Source organism: Meleagris gallopavo, chromosome 1, assembly GCF_905368555.1.
Source record: "Meleagris gallopavo chromosome 1, MGAL_WU_HG_1.1, whole genome shotgun sequence".
NCBI lineage: Eukaryota > Metazoa > Chordata > Aves > Galliformes > Phasianidae > Meleagris > Meleagris gallopavo.
In genome coordinates this window covers 183,256,175-183,275,524 of record NC_139404.1, presented here as the reverse complement: position 1 = coordinate 183,275,524, position 19,350 = coordinate 183,256,175, and the positions used below count along the sequence as shown (strand labels likewise).

General features: G+C 38.8%; 1 protein-coding gene across 7 annotated transcripts; it reads right to left on the bottom strand.

Moving 5' to 3' along the window:
• Nucleotides 1-113: 113 nt before the first annotated feature.
• MRE11 (MRE11 double strand break repair nuclease) lies at nucleotides 114-19,350 on the bottom strand. Of its 7 annotated transcripts, none has more exons than XM_010706108.4 (19): nucleotides 19,202-19,350; nucleotides 18,840-18,948; nucleotides 18,070-18,202; nucleotides 17,161-17,321; nucleotides 16,318-16,405; nucleotides 15,280-15,421; nucleotides 13,987-14,101; nucleotides 12,901-13,086; nucleotides 12,214-12,385; nucleotides 11,083-11,163; nucleotides 10,453-10,579; nucleotides 8,664-8,767; nucleotides 6,129-6,302; nucleotides 5,453-5,515; nucleotides 4,360-4,570; nucleotides 3,178-3,233; nucleotides 2,649-2,716; nucleotides 2,195-2,273; nucleotides 114-1,362 (listed from the first exon to the last, which is right to left on the bottom strand). In XM_010706108.4, exons 2-19 carry the CDS (start codon nucleotides 18,857-18,859, stop codon nucleotides 1,318-1,320), a joined length of 2,025 nt encoding a protein of 674 aa, XP_010704410.1. In that variant the 5' UTR covers nucleotides 18,860-18,948; nucleotides 19,202-19,350; the 3' UTR covers nucleotides 114-1,317. The 7 variants fall into 7 exon arrangements, with proteins under 7 accessions (XP_010704410.1, XP_010704409.1, XP_010704411.1 ...); XM_010706107.4 differs by having other exon boundaries at nucleotides 19,183-19,336; XM_010706109.4 differs by having other exon boundaries at nucleotides 19,115-19,258.

Genomic DNA, 19,350 nt, shown 5'->3' with positions numbered 1-19,350 from the left:
GTTTGTTTTTAAATAAAGCAAGTTTCATTTAGATAGCAACATAAAGAGGTAAAGTATTCTAAAAAAACTCAATGTCTCACACTTAAAGGAGTTCATACAACTGACATTCAGAATTTATTAAACAGAAACAGTTTATTTAAAAAAAATGTAAACCTTTATCTTGGAGGGCATTTACAACAGCTTTTTATTTGCATAGGTAACATTAAGATAGCTGTGACAGCTCTTTATCAAAGTAAAGACACACCAAATTATCTCCTAATATCTCAAGCAATATCACTTCTCTGCAAATTGCTCCTGAGCTTTACATTAGAAATTTGACTGACCTGATCATTTCTATGGAAGTCTTCAGGAAGCTCAAAGGTCTGCTGCTACAGCACACGTGTACATGAAGTAACAGTCATGTTTAGTGAGAGCCAGAACACCATAAACGCCCAACCTCTCAGATAGAGGACACAGAAATGCAAAAGCATGGCTTCAATTACTCATTTGGTGTTTCTCAGACACGTTGGGGTATAAGCTGGTGAACACTTCCAGCTTTTCCCTCAGCTAATCCTAAAGGCTGCAGCTGTAGAACACCACTTCTGCAGAGTGGGGCACAGAGGAAGAAAAGGGGAAGGAGAGATGGGTCTTGGATCCTCAACAGGAGTGCTTCCCCCACTGTGAACCAAGTACCATATTTTAAAAGCCTCACATGAAGAAATCTTTTGAAAAACAGCGATGACATTTTAGGAAGAGCATGGCAATAGACACTTGAAAAACTGTTAGCTAAGAAAATGGTAAGAGGCAATGGCATGCTTGTTACTAGGTCATTGCTTTACTCTTCAATCAGCATTCCTCGTGAAGCTGTAAGGTTCTAGCTCTTAAATCCTACTAACAAGGTAAACATTGAGAACGCAGTTCTATCTGAACTACTTGCCAGCTCTTGAACTACACAGCAGCAGTAACTTCTGTGTACTCTGACATTTAGTAACAATGCCACAGTGGGTTTAGTTCTCCTGTTAAGTTGAAAGTATTAGAATATTTTCCAGCTTTATTACTGAAAACAGCATTGTTGGATTAAATTATTACTCTTTAAGAGTTTTTAACTGTAACTGTAGAAAAGTGAAAATAAATGTCTTGCTGCCCAAGTATGCATTCGTATCTATATGCACCAATTAATGTAAAACCCAATGATACTCAATTTGGTGCTACTCAAAACATTTCATAGAAGTGGAGGCTGAAGGCAAACTATCACGTACAGAGAAATGCCATGCAGAGTATGCCTTGCAAACTGCTTTCCATTTACTTCACAGCCTCTTCTGCGTAACAAGGCAGAGATCATTTCTTTCTTCGTGATGTTGCAGTGTTTTTGAACGGGTCATCCTGCAATATGTAAACAGATGTGCATTATTAGAACTAACACACATTCTGAGTCATAAAAGGTAAAGTCACCTTTAGATTAAAATAGCCAGGTCACTCAATTCTGTGCTTTCTGACAAGCCTGTTTTTATTGCAAGGATATTTCTTATCGATTTAAAAGTTCAAGTCACAAATATGCAGAGAACAGAGACTAAGCTTGAGTCAGTGTGATCAGAACAGCAACCTGTATTTTGGAGCAAGCTAGGAAAAGGTTATCATTCTGAGCAGCACATACTTCAGTGAAATTATAGCCGTTTCCATATCACACATTGTATTTTACTGAGAATTTCATGTATCAGAACTCCTATTTCTGCATGTTGGAACAAACACGTAGTGCTGTACTTCAAGTACAAGAAGAGATGATAGAAAGAAGGGGTAAGAATTTAGCATCTTCTTCTCTGAAGTGGTCAACATTTGATATAATTGAGGTTGTGATGCTGGTTATGTGACAGCCTGCTATTATTCTATAACAACACACTGTACAGTGTGAGACATTTCAGTGCGTGTTCAGTGCAAAATCATACATAAAAGAATTACTTTAATTTCCAGGAAATCTAACTTACTCAATGTATTCCAGGAGCAATGATTAACTGATTAAGAACTTGAGATATTTCCCTTTCTAGCCTTATTTTTTTTTATGTCTATGTATATATACTAAAGCAGGTTATAATAATCTACTCATGCTAGTAAAAATAAATTAATTTGATTTTACTCAGAAATGCTTTATTTAAATAACTTCAAAACCAATAATCTATAGAAATTCACATAAACAGACTAAGGTTATAATATACCATACCTCATCTGACTCAAAATCAACTCCTCTGGATGTTTGGCTTTGTGAACCTCTTTTACTAAATGAAGACATAGCTGAGAACCTTGAAATGAAAACAAAAAAAGGCACCAGCACGTTTTCAGATAGCAGACATTTCAGTAAGTTTCCCTTCATCCACCAATAAAGAGTCCAACAACAACAAAAAATAATAATGAGCAAAATGATTCAAATTCTCAAACTAACACAGATTCTGAAACTCTGACCTAGCTCATGTCAATCAGTACACCAACTTATCTTTATATGAAGATCACCCATGTTAACAGGCAAAAAAATATAGACGATTTCTGTAAGCTTTATTACTTATTATTAGTTTGTGACAGTCTATTTTTTCAGGCAGTGGATCAGTTCCCTGGGCTCTGCCAAAAACCAGTCAGAAATGAGGCAGCCACTGTAGCACCCACCAAATAAACATACTGACCTTTGGTTTGTTTTGGAGGAAAGATTAATATGAGACTCTTCTAGATCCAATTCATCATCTATAATATCCTGAAAGATATACAGAAAGACACCAGGCTTTTTCACAGAACTTATTTTCAGAGAAATAGAATACATAATACTGCAGTATTATTGCACAGAAACTTTCTTGAATTCATTTCAAGTATATAGCTACTTATTTACAATGCATATATGAGAAGGCTCTAGGGGAAAACTGTACTATGTGTACAATTCTTGCACAAGATCTTGCAGAAACCCAAAAAACACATATGTATTTACTCTTAGTGTCTCAGACTATGGTCACAAATAACACATGGTCTTTGTATTTCACATACAGACCCATATCAAAAAGAAGTCTACAAGTCAGCATGTGGAACCTTGCTGTTGGAACCCATAGCCTGGGGACACCTGCTGGTTGAGGTTAAGTTTATGACTGTGTATTTGTTTCTCAAAGCAAATGGCAGCAAAAGGCAGCAGCTATGCAGCTTCACTACTTTTCAGATGCTTCTTACCTCAGAGAAAAATTTAGATGCACTCTGGGAAGGCTCTGGTTTCAAAGACCTAAAGGCTGGGAAAGAAATAAATGCAGTATTTTTAATTGCTCACACAATAAAATGCAATAACTATTCTGTTTCTTTCAGAAAACCTGCTTAGCATCAGTTTCCTCTGCAGTAAAAAATCCTCTATAAAGAAAGCAAAGGTCCCTGACAGATAACAGTACAAGCTAAACCCTTGATGACATCTGACAACTTACATCAGTAGGAGCTTCCCACTCTGGATGAAAAAACATCAGTAGCTTTAGTTAAGAGATAGAGAAAAACATGACCATAACTGACACTCCTGTATGTCTAACATACATATGCACCTGACCTGTTAGTTTTGTGGTTTTTTTCCCCAGTATTTTGTGTGGCTCAGGCAAGCCAAAGGAGTGGACATCCCTAGTATGTCCATCCCTTCTGAAGTTGATTTCTCTGCATTGTTTTTGGTCTGAGACTATGATTAATTTAAATAAAATTTGAGCCACCTTTGGGTATTTTGGAGGGGATTTATGTAAAAATTCTTGAGCAGTATTTTCTCTTTAGTACTGAGATCATCTACACCGTTTCCTCAGAGCCTGCCCTCTGTACCAGGGAAAGGCAGCTCTCCTGCATGCAGCTTAAAGTGCAGATGAGTTCCTTTTCTCTGGTACAAACCAACGTTTCTTAAATTTGCAAAAAAATAAGGCAAGATGGATTCTTAAAGCTTACTAAACCTGTAAGCATCAGTCAGGTTTAAGAATTTTAACCAAAAAAATTTATTTATTTATTTTTCTTTACAGCCCTCCATATTGCAAGGTCTGCAGGATCACACAATCTGTGATCTATACTATCAGATGCATAACGGTGCATTACCATTAGCAGCAAAGATATATCCATGCAATTCATAGGAACAGACCTTCCTAGTAATGGATCTCTTATGAGCCTACAATGCTTCCATAGCTGGGAAGAATGGTAACTTTCTTTTAAATGCACCATGAAAAAGTCACAGCTTAAGGAAGACATTCAACTGTGTATCACATGGTACCTAAATTATTTCAGCATTTTATTTTACCACTGGGAGTTTTTTAGCTAGAAGCTTCCACTTGATGGAAGCCATTTGAAGAGAGACTCCTTTTAAAGAAAAATGTCAGTGAAGAATTTGAGTGTATTTCTTACCTCTTCCCCTTCGAGATGACCCTCTTGCTGTTGAATTTTGCCCTCTTGCACCTCTTGCCCTTCCTCTACCCCTTCCTCGGCTCAGTGTTGTGGGAATGTCATCATCTGAATCACCAGAGGCTTTCATCCCTGTATCCATGAGTTCTTCATCACTGGAGGCTGAGTCTAGAACCACATCCTTGGACCTTTGAGCTCTAGCCCTCGTCATTGCCTGTAATGGAATAATAAATGCTAGAGGAAAAAGAATCTTAAATCATGAAATGCACTATTGTTGAATCCTAGTTGTGATAAACAACTGAGCCTTAGAAGATCCAAATCCATAGCCTTATGAAAGGCAAGGATATCCGTCAAAAAGCTGAGACAGTATTTGTTTTATTTCCTTTGGATGTGCAGCTGTCAGCTGTGGAGCTGGTTAATGTGGTTGTTCACCTAACTCTGCTGTGAGCAATAAGTCATCCTATGTCAGCTATGTACACCTGCTCAGGTGAAGAATTCTCCGAGCTCCACTGACATTATCTTCACTGACATCAGTGACAACTTGTTAAAGTGAAAATACAACAGATTAGGAGAAATTAATCTTCTTCTAGGTGTTCTTTCCCTCAAATTTCATACCAATCCCACACAGCTTATAGAAACAAACCAGTGGTGGTTGGGAATTCTCTATGGAAGGTTATAATATCTAGACACAAATCTCTAGGAGATCTAGGATCTGGTTTGCTGATAAGGTCAATAGTACCAAAATGTTTACCAATAGCAGCAATTTCTTTAAATATCAATATAACCCATTCACATCTCCACTGGTGATGGGATCACCAACAGTGAAGCTAACAGAGCTCTGAAGGCCACCTGCCTGGTTCAAAGCAAGGGCAACTGAACATTCAGGCTCACAAACTTCTAGAAGAGCAGATCTCAAAGGCTGAACTGAGCAGCAGCTTAGGCACATATTACACAAAGGATGATTTCAAGACTTGTTAATCTTCTCCAAGTCGACAGGCACTTTTTGGCAGGGATGATGCTGAATTATTTATACAGTGACTTCACTCATATGCAAAATTCCATCCTACAGTCTAAGTCCAAAACTCTGGGCAGTTACCTCTCGAACTTCCTCATCCTCCTCTTCAGTGTTTTCTCTTCTACTCTCCCGAAATTTTCGCACCTGAATGAATAACAACAGTAATAAAAAAAAGTTTCCTTCAGAATAACAACTCGTACAGTAATGGAAACATATAAGAAAGAAGTCTTTATCTCTGAACTGAAGTCAAGCTCATACAAGAGGAGAGCAAGAAAGTAAAAATAGCTTAGAATTTTGTTTAGAGTCTTCTTATACTAACCACAGTCTGTGTGATGCTACAAATTAAGAATCTCACACCCTATTGGCAGCTCTCCTGTAACTGCACATGATGGAATGCATGCCAAGTGAAATGCAGGGCAAATGATGAAATGCAGGAGATACGTTCAAGAGAAGCAAAATAAGTGAACAGTCAATAAGTGACAGTGAAATAGGAATAAATGGAGAAGGCGGGGTGAAGCAGAAAGATGGGAGACCATGATTACTGAGAAGAGAGAAACTGCAATACACACATAACATAAAACATTTTTACCACAAACTTATGAACTCTCTATCTGGAACCTAATCACCATATTAATTACAGAAAAGGAGACAAGTGTTGCAAGTGCAGCACACAGGCAAGGTTATGTAACCAGCTTTGAGCACCAACTTTTTTACTGTCTTCACCTCATCTAAAGATTTGACCATAACAGAACATTACCTCCTCATCTATTTTTACTTCCTCCGCATCAATGTGACGCTCCTTAAGAAATCTTTGTGTTTTCTCTAGCTGAAACTTCACCAGTTCCTCTATGGCATCTTTTTCTTCTTTGTCCACAAACTCCTGCACTGCTTCTCCCATTCCTCTTTCAGTTAGAAGTGAAAGTTGTACTTTCTTTAAAATAAGGGGAAAACAGTTTCAAAGAAAATGAGTGATATTCCTGCTATCCCACTAAACATTATGTTTGGTTTCAAAAGAAGTAACACTGAAGTAGCACTGAAGATTTTAATCAGAAAATAACAGAGCAACAAGCAAACATTATTCCTCCCAATAGGCACAACTCACTGCTATTAGCACGTTATGCCTCACCTAATGTAGTATTTTCCAGATTACATTTCATAAGTAGTAAGGAAATGGCAATGCTGGTCATATCTAAAACAATTTGTCTCAAAGGCATTACTGAGGGAGATGGTAAGCTGTATTTTTTCCTAGTCAACTTCCCTTTTTAAAATTAACAAAGATCTACTTGTGGAGACATAAAAAGTAATTAGAAACAGGCACTGAATTATTACAAATGCTAAGCTAATTAGTTTTATTGTAAAACACTACTATTAAAAAACTGACAGTGACAGAGCTGACTAAATTATTCTGAAGCATTAAGAGCTATTAAGCAGAAATCTGCTCTACTGAAATGAAATTCTGTAAATACCAATATTTGGTCATCAAGTGAGATGATATTCATCAAAATATTCTACAATGAGATATTACCACCAGCACTAATTAGCAGAAATAACAGAAGCTACTTGTGGTGTTTCACTGCCATTCTCTTCATCTTCTTTACCCCAACAGAGTAAGAAGAGACGCTCTGAGAAAGAAGCCCCTATATGAAAAGTGTTTAAACAGCAGTTTCTTCTGACTGTAAACTAAAGCACAGATAATTTCTTAATAAAAAGCATCATATACACCCTTCTTAATAACCCTTGATCCTTCCACTTGTCCTTTAGCAATTGTACTGTGAGTTACACCAGAAGCAAAAAACCTTCCCTGAAATAATGCTTAACTGGGGAATCAATTTTTATCAATTAAGTTTACAAAACGATAAGGCTCAAAAGAGAGACTGACTGCAATGATGCAGAATGTTAATGCTGACTTTCAGCAATTAAGATTTCCTCTGAAGAAGTGAAAAAAATATATATCTAACTTACTAAAGAAACAAATAGCAGTGATTTCATTTCCCAGGCCTTAGCTTACTGGCAACAGCAGAACCCAGATGCCTGCCACTTGTTAGATATTTGGGGCTTAGCATTTTTGGAACACCCAACTACAGCCCTGTGCCACCTCAGGGTCTGACTGCTGTTCTGTCCACCTAAGCAGACAAGATGAGGTGCCTAGCAGAGCCTGAAGCACAAGCCCTATCCCCATCTTGGGGGGCAACATACTTCCTCCACTTTCATTTCTTCCTTTAGCAGTGTTGACTTGAAATGTATTATCCCCCTACTGTAAGCCTTCCAGGAACATCAGCTGATTCTTTCAGGTCTTTTAGAGATGCTGAGCAGCTGAAACAGACCTCAAAAGCTGAGACTGGTTTATACAAGCTGTTTATATATAAGAATATACAAAGAAATTGTGAAGATGGTCTAAGAGGGACAATTTTGCAGAAGGGAGGAAAACAGCTTAAAAGCAGAATTGCTCTTCATAGAACAGTACAGTGTTTGACCCTGCTACTTCTCTCCATAGGATTCAGGGATGGCATACATATGAAGCACCGCTTGCTTCTGAATTACTGATCCTGTGTTCCATTCCCTATCATATTCAGATAGCAAAGAGCCCTTCCAGAGATCAATTTATGTTAGGGGCCTGTGTTAGGCAAGGTGATAAATTTGGTGATCTCTGCCTCAAGAATCGTAGCTCTGAAGAGCTTCTATAGATCATGTTCTGAAATACCTTCTAGATTCAGCATTTGGGTGGCTGACTCACTGGTCACTGTATTTTACTCCTAAGACTTTGCAGCCCCATAGCTGGGGAAAGGCAGTAGATAAGGTTTAATGAAAGGGTGACACAAAAGCAAACTGCCAGATGCTTTCTTTGTCCTCTCTGCTTGGTTTAAACATGTAGAACTGCACTATGTCTGAGGACACCAAACACACAGGCAGTGTAACAAACGATTCCAACTCAGTACTTGTATCTGGTACAGCCTCACCACCTCCCCATAATAAATTAAGGTAGCTTCTGAGGTCCTGCTGCCTCAGGCTTTCCTTCTGTAGCAACAGGATGCAACATTCAGCACAGGGCAGATGCTACAAGTTGACATGAAGAGCTACTGTGACTTATCAAAGCAGTGTGTATTCATACACTCTATGTACCCTACCTGCAACATTTAATTGCTTACCTAAGGCATACACAGTTATACAGGAAATAAAGGAACTTCTTGGTGGCTGTCAGTCTTTTCAGCATATACTGCATCCATAAATAAAGAAATACATGTAACAAAAAGAAAAAATATATACACAAATTCATAAAAGGTACAAAAGATACCTTCTCTGCTGTCTGAAAATACTGCTTTACAAGGTCTTCCACTCTCAGTGTCACCCCCTCAGAAGCAGGTCTGCTAAACAGCTTTCCAAAATTAAGATCATTGTCTAAAACAGAAAAGAGTAGTGACACTGTAACCCACAACTCATGCAGGAGCTGACAGATTTTAATTATCCTAATTACAGTAATTAAAGAAGAAAAAAATATAATATAGGTCTCTTAGGAGTCATGGTCCCTTTTATGTGTACAGGTATTATTCAAGCTGAACACTACTGGATGCAAACACAGCTAAATATAACATGAAATATCTATACAAGACAACCACATTCCTCATAGATACAGAAGATACTTCTAACTACTAAACTTCTGGAATTAGGAACAGAACACCACATCACAGGCTATCATAACTATGCTTGGTTGACTATGAGTGAAAGAAAAATGCATAGCACAATGAGGCTGCCCTGCACTCCAAGGAAGCGAGGTAGGAACAGCAGAAGAATGATGGTGATGATCAACTGAAGTTACCACACACCATACCATGAAATACAAAATGACTGCAGACTGGTCTAGTGGGAGGTGTCCCTGCCTACAGCAGGGGGATTGGAACCAGGTGATCTTAAAGATCCTGTCCAACCCAAAGCATCCTATGATTCTAATGACTGTTTCTGGACGTTTGCTACACCCAAGCATAAAACGCTGCTGGGTTGGCCTTGTTAGATAAGCAGCTATAACCAAGAAACAAAGAACAACTTCTGAACTATTAAAATGTGTACGCATCATCCTGTACTGAGCCATAGTGTTACATATACATGCAAAGGAAATTCTGCCTGCTTCATCAGCCACCTAACTTACAGCAGAAGGTAGCATAGTAATGCAAAGAACCATAGCATTCTTCTTATATTTCCTTCCTTAGGCTCAGATTAAAAAGGAAAATTAAAATGCATTGATAAAACACAGTGAGGGAGCTGTTTTACATTCTGAAAATGTCAATGGGATTGTTTAATGAGCAGATTAAAAACAGAACCAAATAAAACAAGAGCAACACTGCATAATTTAAAAAACCCAAACCACTTCCCTAGAAGTTGTTTTTATTCATAAAGATTGAAGCATGATGGTTCATAACACTGACAACGGAAATAATAACTGTCTCTGGAATTGGAGCATTCAGAATGCACTAATGTGTAACATTAACAGTTCTTTAGATTAGCACAGTATGTTCTCGTCCAAGCTGTACTTTCATTAGTGCCTATTACAAATCCAGTATTAGGGCAATATCTATTAACCATTTATTACAAATTCCAGGCACAATGAGAAGTGCTACAATAACAGCTGTTATTTCTTTTGCCACAAAGATGTTTCTCTTTGCTTGAAGAGAAACATCCCTGGAACAGGCTGAAAGGCCAGGAGCACCTCATACAACTTTTTTCCTACAGAGTGCCCAAAGCCAACCATCTCCTTCTGAGAAGCTGCAGCAGGAAGATGTTTAATGCTTTTTCCTCGTGATTGTGACTCAGCCTGATATGGGGCTATAGGTAGCACTGCAGGCAACTCAGTGAGATTTGAGATGAAAGGGAATTATTTATGAACAAATACCTGACAGACACTGCATTTGATATCAGAGTTTTTAGACAAATCTGGGAATGAAATAGAAATTCTTCTGCAGTAAGATTATATACATCATTATTATTCCTGGAACTCATTAGGTGGTAGACACCAAAGTTTAGCAAAGGCCGAGTAACAAAACAAAAGAAGAAAAAAATGAAAGCTAAGGAAAACCTTCTTTTCCAATTACCGTTTTTCTCTTTTTGTTCACGATGTCTGAAAAAATGTATGATGTCCTTTGGGTTGGCCACCCTATCCATGAACTTCTGGCTGAAACGATGGATGATGAATGGCTCAAAGCCACCCGTGTAATCAACCTATGAGAGGACAGAAAAAAATAAAACATGAAAAAAGCAGGAAAAGAGAAGTCATACAAACCAGGACAAGCTTGTTATGTTACCTTTCAAAGAAAAAAAAAAAGTGAAGTAAAAAATAAGCTAATCTAAAATTAATGCTTTACCATACTATGCAGAATAGCTAATACAAGCATAGATTCACAGCTTGTTTCATTTGCAAGGGTTAAAGAAAGTTTCCATGTATTAGGTTATCCAGGATGATAATATCACTTAAAATCCTCTGTAAATGGTCACTTTTGATCCCCTCATTCAGACCAGCAAAGAAGTACATTGATGAACAATCTTATTCTGTATCATACAACATTATTTTTACCAGAGGTTAAGAGAATCAGGGCACGAAAGCAGATTGTACTGCGAGTAGACAGCAAGAAATTGCATGTATTTATACAACAAGCACCGTTCTCACTTTGCAACTTTTCACAGTGACTTTCCAAAAGCAAACTAATCCAAATTGAACAGCTTACTCGTAATCTAATGAGAGGCTTCTCTGGCTGGCGTGGATTTCCAAGGCGTTCTCTTTCTGCATTATCCAGCATCATTTCAACCTATGGAGCAGAAGCAGGAATTCAATTCCACTTTACTCTCTTACAGATACCTGAAACCTTCAAAAGTAACTTGCCTATCTCCAATACAGCGTAGCTCAGCAGCATCTACATCAGCTCATGATCATTTCCAGGGAAAAGAATCACAATTGCAGGGGCTGGAAGGGACCTCTAGAGATCAAGTCCAACCCCTCTGCAAAGCAGGCCCCATACAGCAGGCTGCAAGGTAGGCATCCAGTTGTGTCTTGAATATCTCCGGAGAAGCAGAATCTATAACTTCCCTGGACAGCCTGTGCCAGTGCTCTGTCACCCTCACCGTGAAGAAGTTCCTTTGCATATTGGTGCTGAATTCCTATGCTCCAGTTTATGGCTGTTTCCCCTTCTTCTGTCCCTACAGACCTCTGAAAAGAGGTTGGCCACGTCTCTTTGACTCCCACACTAAAGATACTCTGATCCCCTCTGAGTCTTCTTTTCTCAAGGCTGAGCATACCCAGGTCGCTCAGCCTTTCCTCACAGGAGAGGTGCTCCAGGCCCTTTATCATCTTTCTGGCCCTCCGCTGGACTCTCTCCATGAGATCCCTGCCTCTTTTGTACCAAGGAGCCCAGAACTGGATACAGTACTCCAGATAAAAAGCAGGAAGAGACTAATAAAGCCCTAAGAACCAAGAGCAAGCAGTAAACCTGCCTCAGCTACTTGGATCATTTCACACTGTACAGCTCAGCTCTTGGGGTTTAGGTCCATGTATTTACACTGCTTCCAAAGTATACATCCAACAACGTCCCATCCTCATGTGGGAATTTTTGCAGAAAGACAGATGACCATCTATGAAGCAGTTACCGCCTGCTTTAATAGGTAACCCTAGTTTAGAGGCCAAAGCTGCAGTGAACGTCGAAGAATTAGCCTTCAGTTGAAACACTGCTTGTCAGTTTCAAACAATAGGGGACAAGAAATAAGATTCCTCATCTTCCACTCTTAGAACTAGTCACAGACCACATTCCCCACCCATGATTTCAGAATGCTGATTTCAGAATACCACTAGCATTAGAGGTTACCTTTTCCATGCAGAATGCTTGTATTGCCTGAATTACTTTAGGATTGTCAGGATTAAACAGTTCTGGGTGATCAGCCAGGACAACATCTTCCATATAGAAAGTTCGTACGGTCTCTAAAGCAATCCTCTGCATTTTCATTTTTTTTCCTTTAACACGCAGCAAACCAACATGCCTGGGAGGAAAAAGGCAACTTACTTGAAGATGAACTTAAGAATATGGTGCAGAAATTTGTTCTAAACCTCACAGTTCTTTTTTTGGGGGGGAGAGGCAGGAGGAGGTTTTGATGTAAAAGTTTTAAAGCCACAGTAAAAAATTCAGAGCGATGGGAAGTTCTTGGATATGCACTTCAGGGTTGGCACTGCAAGAATTCCAACATAGCATATTCAGATTATGTCTGTTCTGCACACACTTCATTGCATTGCAATTTATCTTATCCTTAACTTATCCTCTTGGATAAGTTCTGTTTGTTTTGAACATCAGGTTTAGTTCTAAGTAAAACAAATTTACCCGAGGCACTGATTCCATCTGCTTCATTTGTCATGTCACGCTGTGACAGTAATCCACGTTACAACACAATTCCTTTCATACTAAAAAGGAGTATTTTTCTTGCTACATAGATGTCACACACAATACACTTAAGACAAGAGATAAATAACGAAAAAAAAAAAAAATAAAGAAATCACATACTTCTTTACGGCTTCTCCTGGAGACAGAGACGTCACCACTGAACTTCCTGGCTGAGTAACATAGAAATGCTGCTGTTCGTTTTGGGCTGGAGTTATTTTACACTCATGTTCATGACCCCACACAACAAGATTAATAAAGTCATCTAAGAACTGCTCTGGAATGTAGTTTGTGGCTCCATGTTTGCTTCTATTCAAGAAAACAGAAAAATAATTAGTGTACAGTAATGGGTAGGCACAGGTGGGGAGTGAAGGAGAAGAAAACCACCAATGTGATATTAAAATGATGGAGAATCTCTAGCAAAAATACCCGATGTATATTTTACATCAAGCATTCTTAGTATTTTTTTCTTTTATCCAATTGTCTGAAGTATTTGGGTAAGACAACTTATACAGATTTGAGTTTACTTACACAGGGAAATTTTCAGCAGGGTTTTTCTGTTCTGAATGAAGCTCGCTGTCCCTTCCCAGAGGATGAAAGAGACTGAGAGAGCTTCTTCAGCCTACTGGGCAGAGCCAACAGCCAGAGGTCCCAGCTGTATTTGTTGACTTCTGCCTCACCATTATTTCCCACATGATGGCCACACTGTGATGCATGAAAAGTTAAAGAATCTGGAAAAGAACTCTGCCTGTTCCTACTGATACTGCTGGAAGAAATGGGTGGGCAGAAAGAACACAAGCTACTATCCTCTAATTAAGAGAAACTGTAAAGAATAGCAATGCAAGTGAAGATAAAATACGAATGGAATTATGAGTCAAAGTGTAGGAATTGGGATATGAGGTTTACTGGTCTCTCACATCTAACAAGCAGACTTAAGACTTAAATGAAAACCTCCCTGGCTCTCAGGTATGAAGAGTTTGGGAATCAACTTCCCAGCATTTCCAACTCATTTATTTCAACTCTTTTCCATTATGGTTCTTCTGTAAGAATAGCTGTAAAACAGTGCTTCTATTTGGGAAAATCTTGAGGCCACCCACTCACACGAAGCACCAGCCAGCATAGCTGGTTTTCTCTCCAGGAGTTTTCAAAGCAGTTTCATGAGAACAACACAGTAAGTTTAAGTCACCATAATTCATTCAGCACTGCTACCTATTCTGATGAATCACAAACAAGTTAAACCAACTGTCTTCATCCTCCTTTGGTCTCAGCATGGTTACTTGTTTATTGACAAACATACGATACAACCTCTCATCTGGAATGGCCCCTGCAGGAGACAAAACAAAACAATACAACATTTTTGTGTGGTCTATCTATATTTTATAGTTTTAATTAGCAACTCTATTAAAAAGAGTAAAACAACCCCTGGTAAGATTGTCATTTTTGTCACTAAGAAGTCTATGGTGGGATTATGAACTCTAAGTATAACACAGTCATATTAGAAGCCTATGTAACAATACAAGATATTCTTACAAGAAATCTGATTTTCAATAACTGAAAGCAGTTTCAATAACTACATCTAGCTTAAAAAATCTTTGTTAATTTTCCGTGCCAAACGCCGTACCAAGGGCAGAATTAAAAATAGAAGATGTTTTATTTCTTGCCAATGGAATAAGCAAACTCTGTTGTAAGAAACACACCAAAATCAGATATGACTGAGTAGAGATGGAGTTCTTAAGCATATTTTGAAAATCTCTAGAAAACAAGAGAGAAATCATGAATTTTACAAAGTTTGTGCTTTCCCACACAGCAGGAAAAAAAAATAAAAAAATCTGCAGTCCTTCTGAAATGGCTGTTGCTGTTTGTTTCCTTAGGCAAGGAAAAACAAACAAAAACTAGCAAAATAAACTCAACCAACTAAACAAAACCAAAACCAATCACACTGATGCTTCATTTTTATTATGGACTTCAAATAATCCCACATGGAACGTATGTCTCTTCTGCATAAAAAATTCTCTATAAATCAGACAAAGTCAAGAGGGTGTAAAACAGTGATGTCTTCAAAGGAAGATCTCTCAAACATTTTTGCACAGCAAGATTTCCACTTTAGAATGCTGCTGCATTTCCCAATTGTGATTTTTTTGGGTATTCAACTGTTTTTTGTTAAGTTCAACACTGTGGTATTAGAACACTCATTATTACCTTTTAGAACACCAAGCAAACACTAAAATATCTCATTTAATAGAAGGAATCATGGCCAACAAGAGAACTGTAAAAACTGCTTGGAAATCAGTGTTGAAGCATTCATGACTGGATATAAAATAAAGGGGCAAAGTGAAGAACTTCTCTAAACAAGAAGTGGCAACAACACTGCACTGAAGGAATACAACTCCATTTACTTATACAACAACAGACTGAAATGTGTCTTTTCCAACTTAATTTAGACATAGTGAATTTTGGCAATACATGAACAGTTGAGCCACAGCATGGCAGAAAAATTCTTACCTAAGCCATACAGAGCAATTTTTGTTCTACCCTTACGTAATAAAATGGGGCTAATATCTATTTTCTCCACGGAAGTTGAACGTCCAAAATGATTCAGCAATCCTGCACAGCTTAAAATATCCAGTGCACACAGTGCATCCACCTGTAGAAAACAGAGAGAATCAAATAAATGCTTTCAACAGGAAAGGTAGCCGTTAAAGTCTAAGGGAAATAGTTTCAGAAGGGAAAGAGGATACTCTTCCTTAAACACATTCTGCAGTTGAAAACTTGCCAGATAGCTATATTAGCACTTTGTGGCATTCACCGGAACAGGAACAAAATCTTTCTTACAAATCTTAATTTAACAATGGGAAACTAAACATCATTCAGAAAAATAAGAGAGAACCCCAGTCAGCATCTGAAGTACTACAAGAAACTGCTTAAACTGAACACTTCATAGTAGGACTGAGATTACTGTTATAATACCCATCACCATGATACACTGCTGTTTGTCATAAAATACAGAACTCTTACTTTAATGCTTTCAAGTACTCTTTTTTTATTTTTCCTGTTTCATTTTAGATGTTGGATTTTAAGCAAACATTTCAACATTATTAGTTTATCTTCCTTGAAATTAAATACTCAAAATTGAAGATGCCTATCAATTGTACAAGGAATTTAAACACAGGTCGAACTATTAACATTTCCTTCCCTTAAGAAAAAGGTTTTCAATTTCTATAGATGAGTTTGTTTCAGAAACTTTCTAAAGGGCTGCCACTTCTTGGTATGGGAAGTGATTCTGTTCCCAGTTATCAAAGCCTATGTATATTAAAAGATATAATAGAGTCCATATGGATCCCTTATTTCAATTCTCTTTTCTAATGACACCCTTAGGCTGCTGCCACTAACAAAGAGAATTTCTAAAGGTACACAGAACATTTATATGAAGAGGGAAGGAACTGACTCAAACAAGCCTGTTCCTCGAGAACTGTATTTTATACAAGTCCATCCTACAATATTATTTTTGTATCACAGTAGCATAATTACAGTAATAATTACCCCTGTGGGATCATCATGATTGCCATGAATACTAAAAATTGGCATAGAAATGTTGAGATTTTCATCCTGGTAGTTCACCCATGGAAACCTGAACAAATAGAGGAAAACAAGTTATAATATAACTACAAATTTGTAAACCAAAAATTCCCAATATTTTCTTCAAATTGTCATCAGAAATATGTGACAGCAGCACAAACGATACCAAGCGGCTGTGATTAAACTTAAGCTCCATATCAGAAGAAGATTCTTATTCACAGTCTGGAAGTTCCTAATGGGAGTATGGTAGCAAAAATATTTTAATCATTATTAATAAAGAGCTAATATATGAAAGTAGAAGACAGGGCTGTGCAACCTTTACACGCAAAAGACCATTTATTTTAGCACAGTAATTCACTTAAGTTGGTTTACTTGTAAGACACAACCTATTTATTACTTCAATCTATCAACTGTTAAAACATCTCAATATTGAGGTTTCTCAATAAATGGTCCTTTACAGTCCATTACAGACTTAATAGAAGGTGATAGATGAGGTGATGCTATAAACTGCCCCGTACAAACAGGCCTAACACTTCAAGGTGGCACAGAGGAACAGGTTGCCCAAGGAGGCTGTGGATGCCCCATCCTGGAGGCATTCAAGGCCAGGCTGGCTGTGGCTCTGGGCAGCCTGCTCAGGTGGTTGGTGACCCTGCACATAGCAGAGGGGTTGAAACTAGGTGAGCACTTTTCAACCCAGGCCATTCTATGATATACAGCATTTAAGAATAAATAAATAAAAATCACAACACATTCATCCAATATGAAAAACAAACACATGACACCATAACTCGTAAGAAATAGACTTACTTGCTGAACTGAAAATTAACTGCCTGATCACTCAGAACTTCAAACTGAACAGGACGATCACCCATGCAGTATTTTCTTAGTGACTCTAAACAAGTATGTATTGTTTTTCTGGAAGGTTTGTTTTCATGAAAGAGGTCCCCACCTAATAAAACAAAGTCCACCTGTATATAACAAAGAGCTCCATTATTTCAATACGGCATTTTGTATTACCTTAAAGGCCTGTAGGCAAACTCATTAAATTACTTCTTCTAAGTACTCCCACATATTTCATACTGGGACCCTTAGGTAAAACAAGTCTGTAGTTCCAGATATTCATGAATCAATTAACTACAGAATAAATAAACTAAGTAAATAATTTTGAAAAATATATATTTTAAAACAACTGAGGACTCCACATCTGAACGCAGTGTTCCAGGTGAGGCCTCAGCAGCACAGAGCAGAGGATAAGATCACCTCCCTCTCCCTGCTGGCCAACTGCTCTGGATGCAGCCCAGGGTACAGTTGGCTCCCTGGGCAATGAGGGCACACTGCTGGCTTATGCTCAGCTGCCATCCACCAGTACCCTCAAGTTTCCAGGTTCTGGTAAGGTTGTGCTCTATCTTTTCATCCCTCCAGTACCTCTTCTCTCCCAGTGATTTTCTATTCTTGCAGCATTAAAACCTCTCTAAATATCCCTGGAAGTGGTGCAGGCGCACTGAAAATGCCAATCACACATCCAAGGTCATAATTTAAGAAGAATACTCTCACAAAGATATTAGCATTTCTTTTACTAAGGGAAAAATGTAGCTGATTGTAATAAATAAATGCTTAGTTTAATATTACAAAAGATTACAAGACTAAGCTACATAGCTTCTAGCAGATTGGAATGGATTTTCTAGTCTCCTTTACTTTCCAAAAAATAATACTTACTTCATTTTTTTGAGCATGCTCCAAAATTTCATTAAAAGTTACAAACGTGTCATTTCCACGCACTGGGTCTTTCTCCAAATAGCCAAGATGAATATCAGTAGCAATCAGTATCTTAAAAGTATCTTCATCATCCCTAAATAAACCAGGAAAATTTCAACACAAACCTTCTTAAAGTAACTTGTTTGCTATACAGTCATTAAATACACAGTAGATCTATTATAAAATCCTTATCACTGTACTTTTCCTGTAACACTCTCAAAACATTTCACTGCTTTACTTGCAAGTAGCACTTGATCTTGGTCAGGCCCTGGAACAGACCTCCCAGGGCAGAGGGCACAACCCCAAACTGCCAGAGTTCAAGGAGCATTTGGACAATGCTCTCAGACATAGGATCTGATTTTTGGGTGGTCCTGTGTGGAGCCAGGAGTTGGACTTGATGATCCTCATGGGTCCCTTCCAAGTTAGGATATTCTATGACTCTATGACCAAACAAACCAGTTTCAGAATTAGGTTATCCTAATCAGTGTAGTTCAGAAAATGGCTGCAAACACCTGATGAAAAACTAAAGAGTGCTCTGCGTGTTTTCAGCCTTTGAAAAACTCTGCAAATAAACATTCCATGCTTTTTGCTTTGGGAACCCACAAACACACAAAAGAAAGGACTTGCATGAGAACAAACACAGTTCTGAGCTCTCAGCTCATTCCAAATGCACGGAAGGTTTGCTGTCTGGTACGGCAGAATTGCATCGTGCTACAGCTGACAGAGCTTACTGCAAGCCGACGGCACTCATCTTCCTGCTAGGATTCCTCAAAAAAAGGCTCCAAGCACAGCCAGAGAGGGCAGAGAACCGGTTCCTGGTGTCACAGATGCATCCGGGGCCTAAGAGTTAAGAACACAAACGAATCAGAACGAAGGGCACAGCGAGCCGAACCGGCAAACGCTCAGCCTTGTATTAAGGACAACTTGCAAACACTCTCGAGCACAGATCAAGCAAGCTCTGAACCTGCTTCAGCCACTTCCGACAAAGCGCAGCCCACTCCCTTACACCGTGAAAGCGGCGCTATCCCCGAAGCCGGCCCCGCCCGGCCGACAGAACGGGCTGACAGAACGCACCCACAGCCCAAGGCCCGACCCTCGCGCCGCGGCCCCCTCACGCCGTTTCTATAGCACCCGGCAGAGTACCGCGCCGTTCTCGCGAGATCCGCCCGCTGGTAGCGCGCTCTCGTTCGCCGTCTCTCCCGCCGAGCTGCGCGATTGGTGAGTCGGGCGTTCACTCCCGCC

Excerpts from the sequence above, each read along its gene's own strand:
- MRE11 (XM_010706108.4), bottom strand. The coding sequence starts at position 18,859 with ATGAGTGCCGTCGGCTTGCA. Across the intron at positions 15,422-16,317 it reads ATCATGATGATCCCACAGGG|GTGGATGCACTGTGTGCACT; the intron begins GTAATTATTACT and ends TGTTTTCTACAG. Across the intron at positions 2,274-2,648 it reads TCCTCCAAAACAAACCAAAG|GTTCTCAGCTATGTCTTCAT; the intron begins GTCAGTATGTTT and ends TTTCATTTCAAG.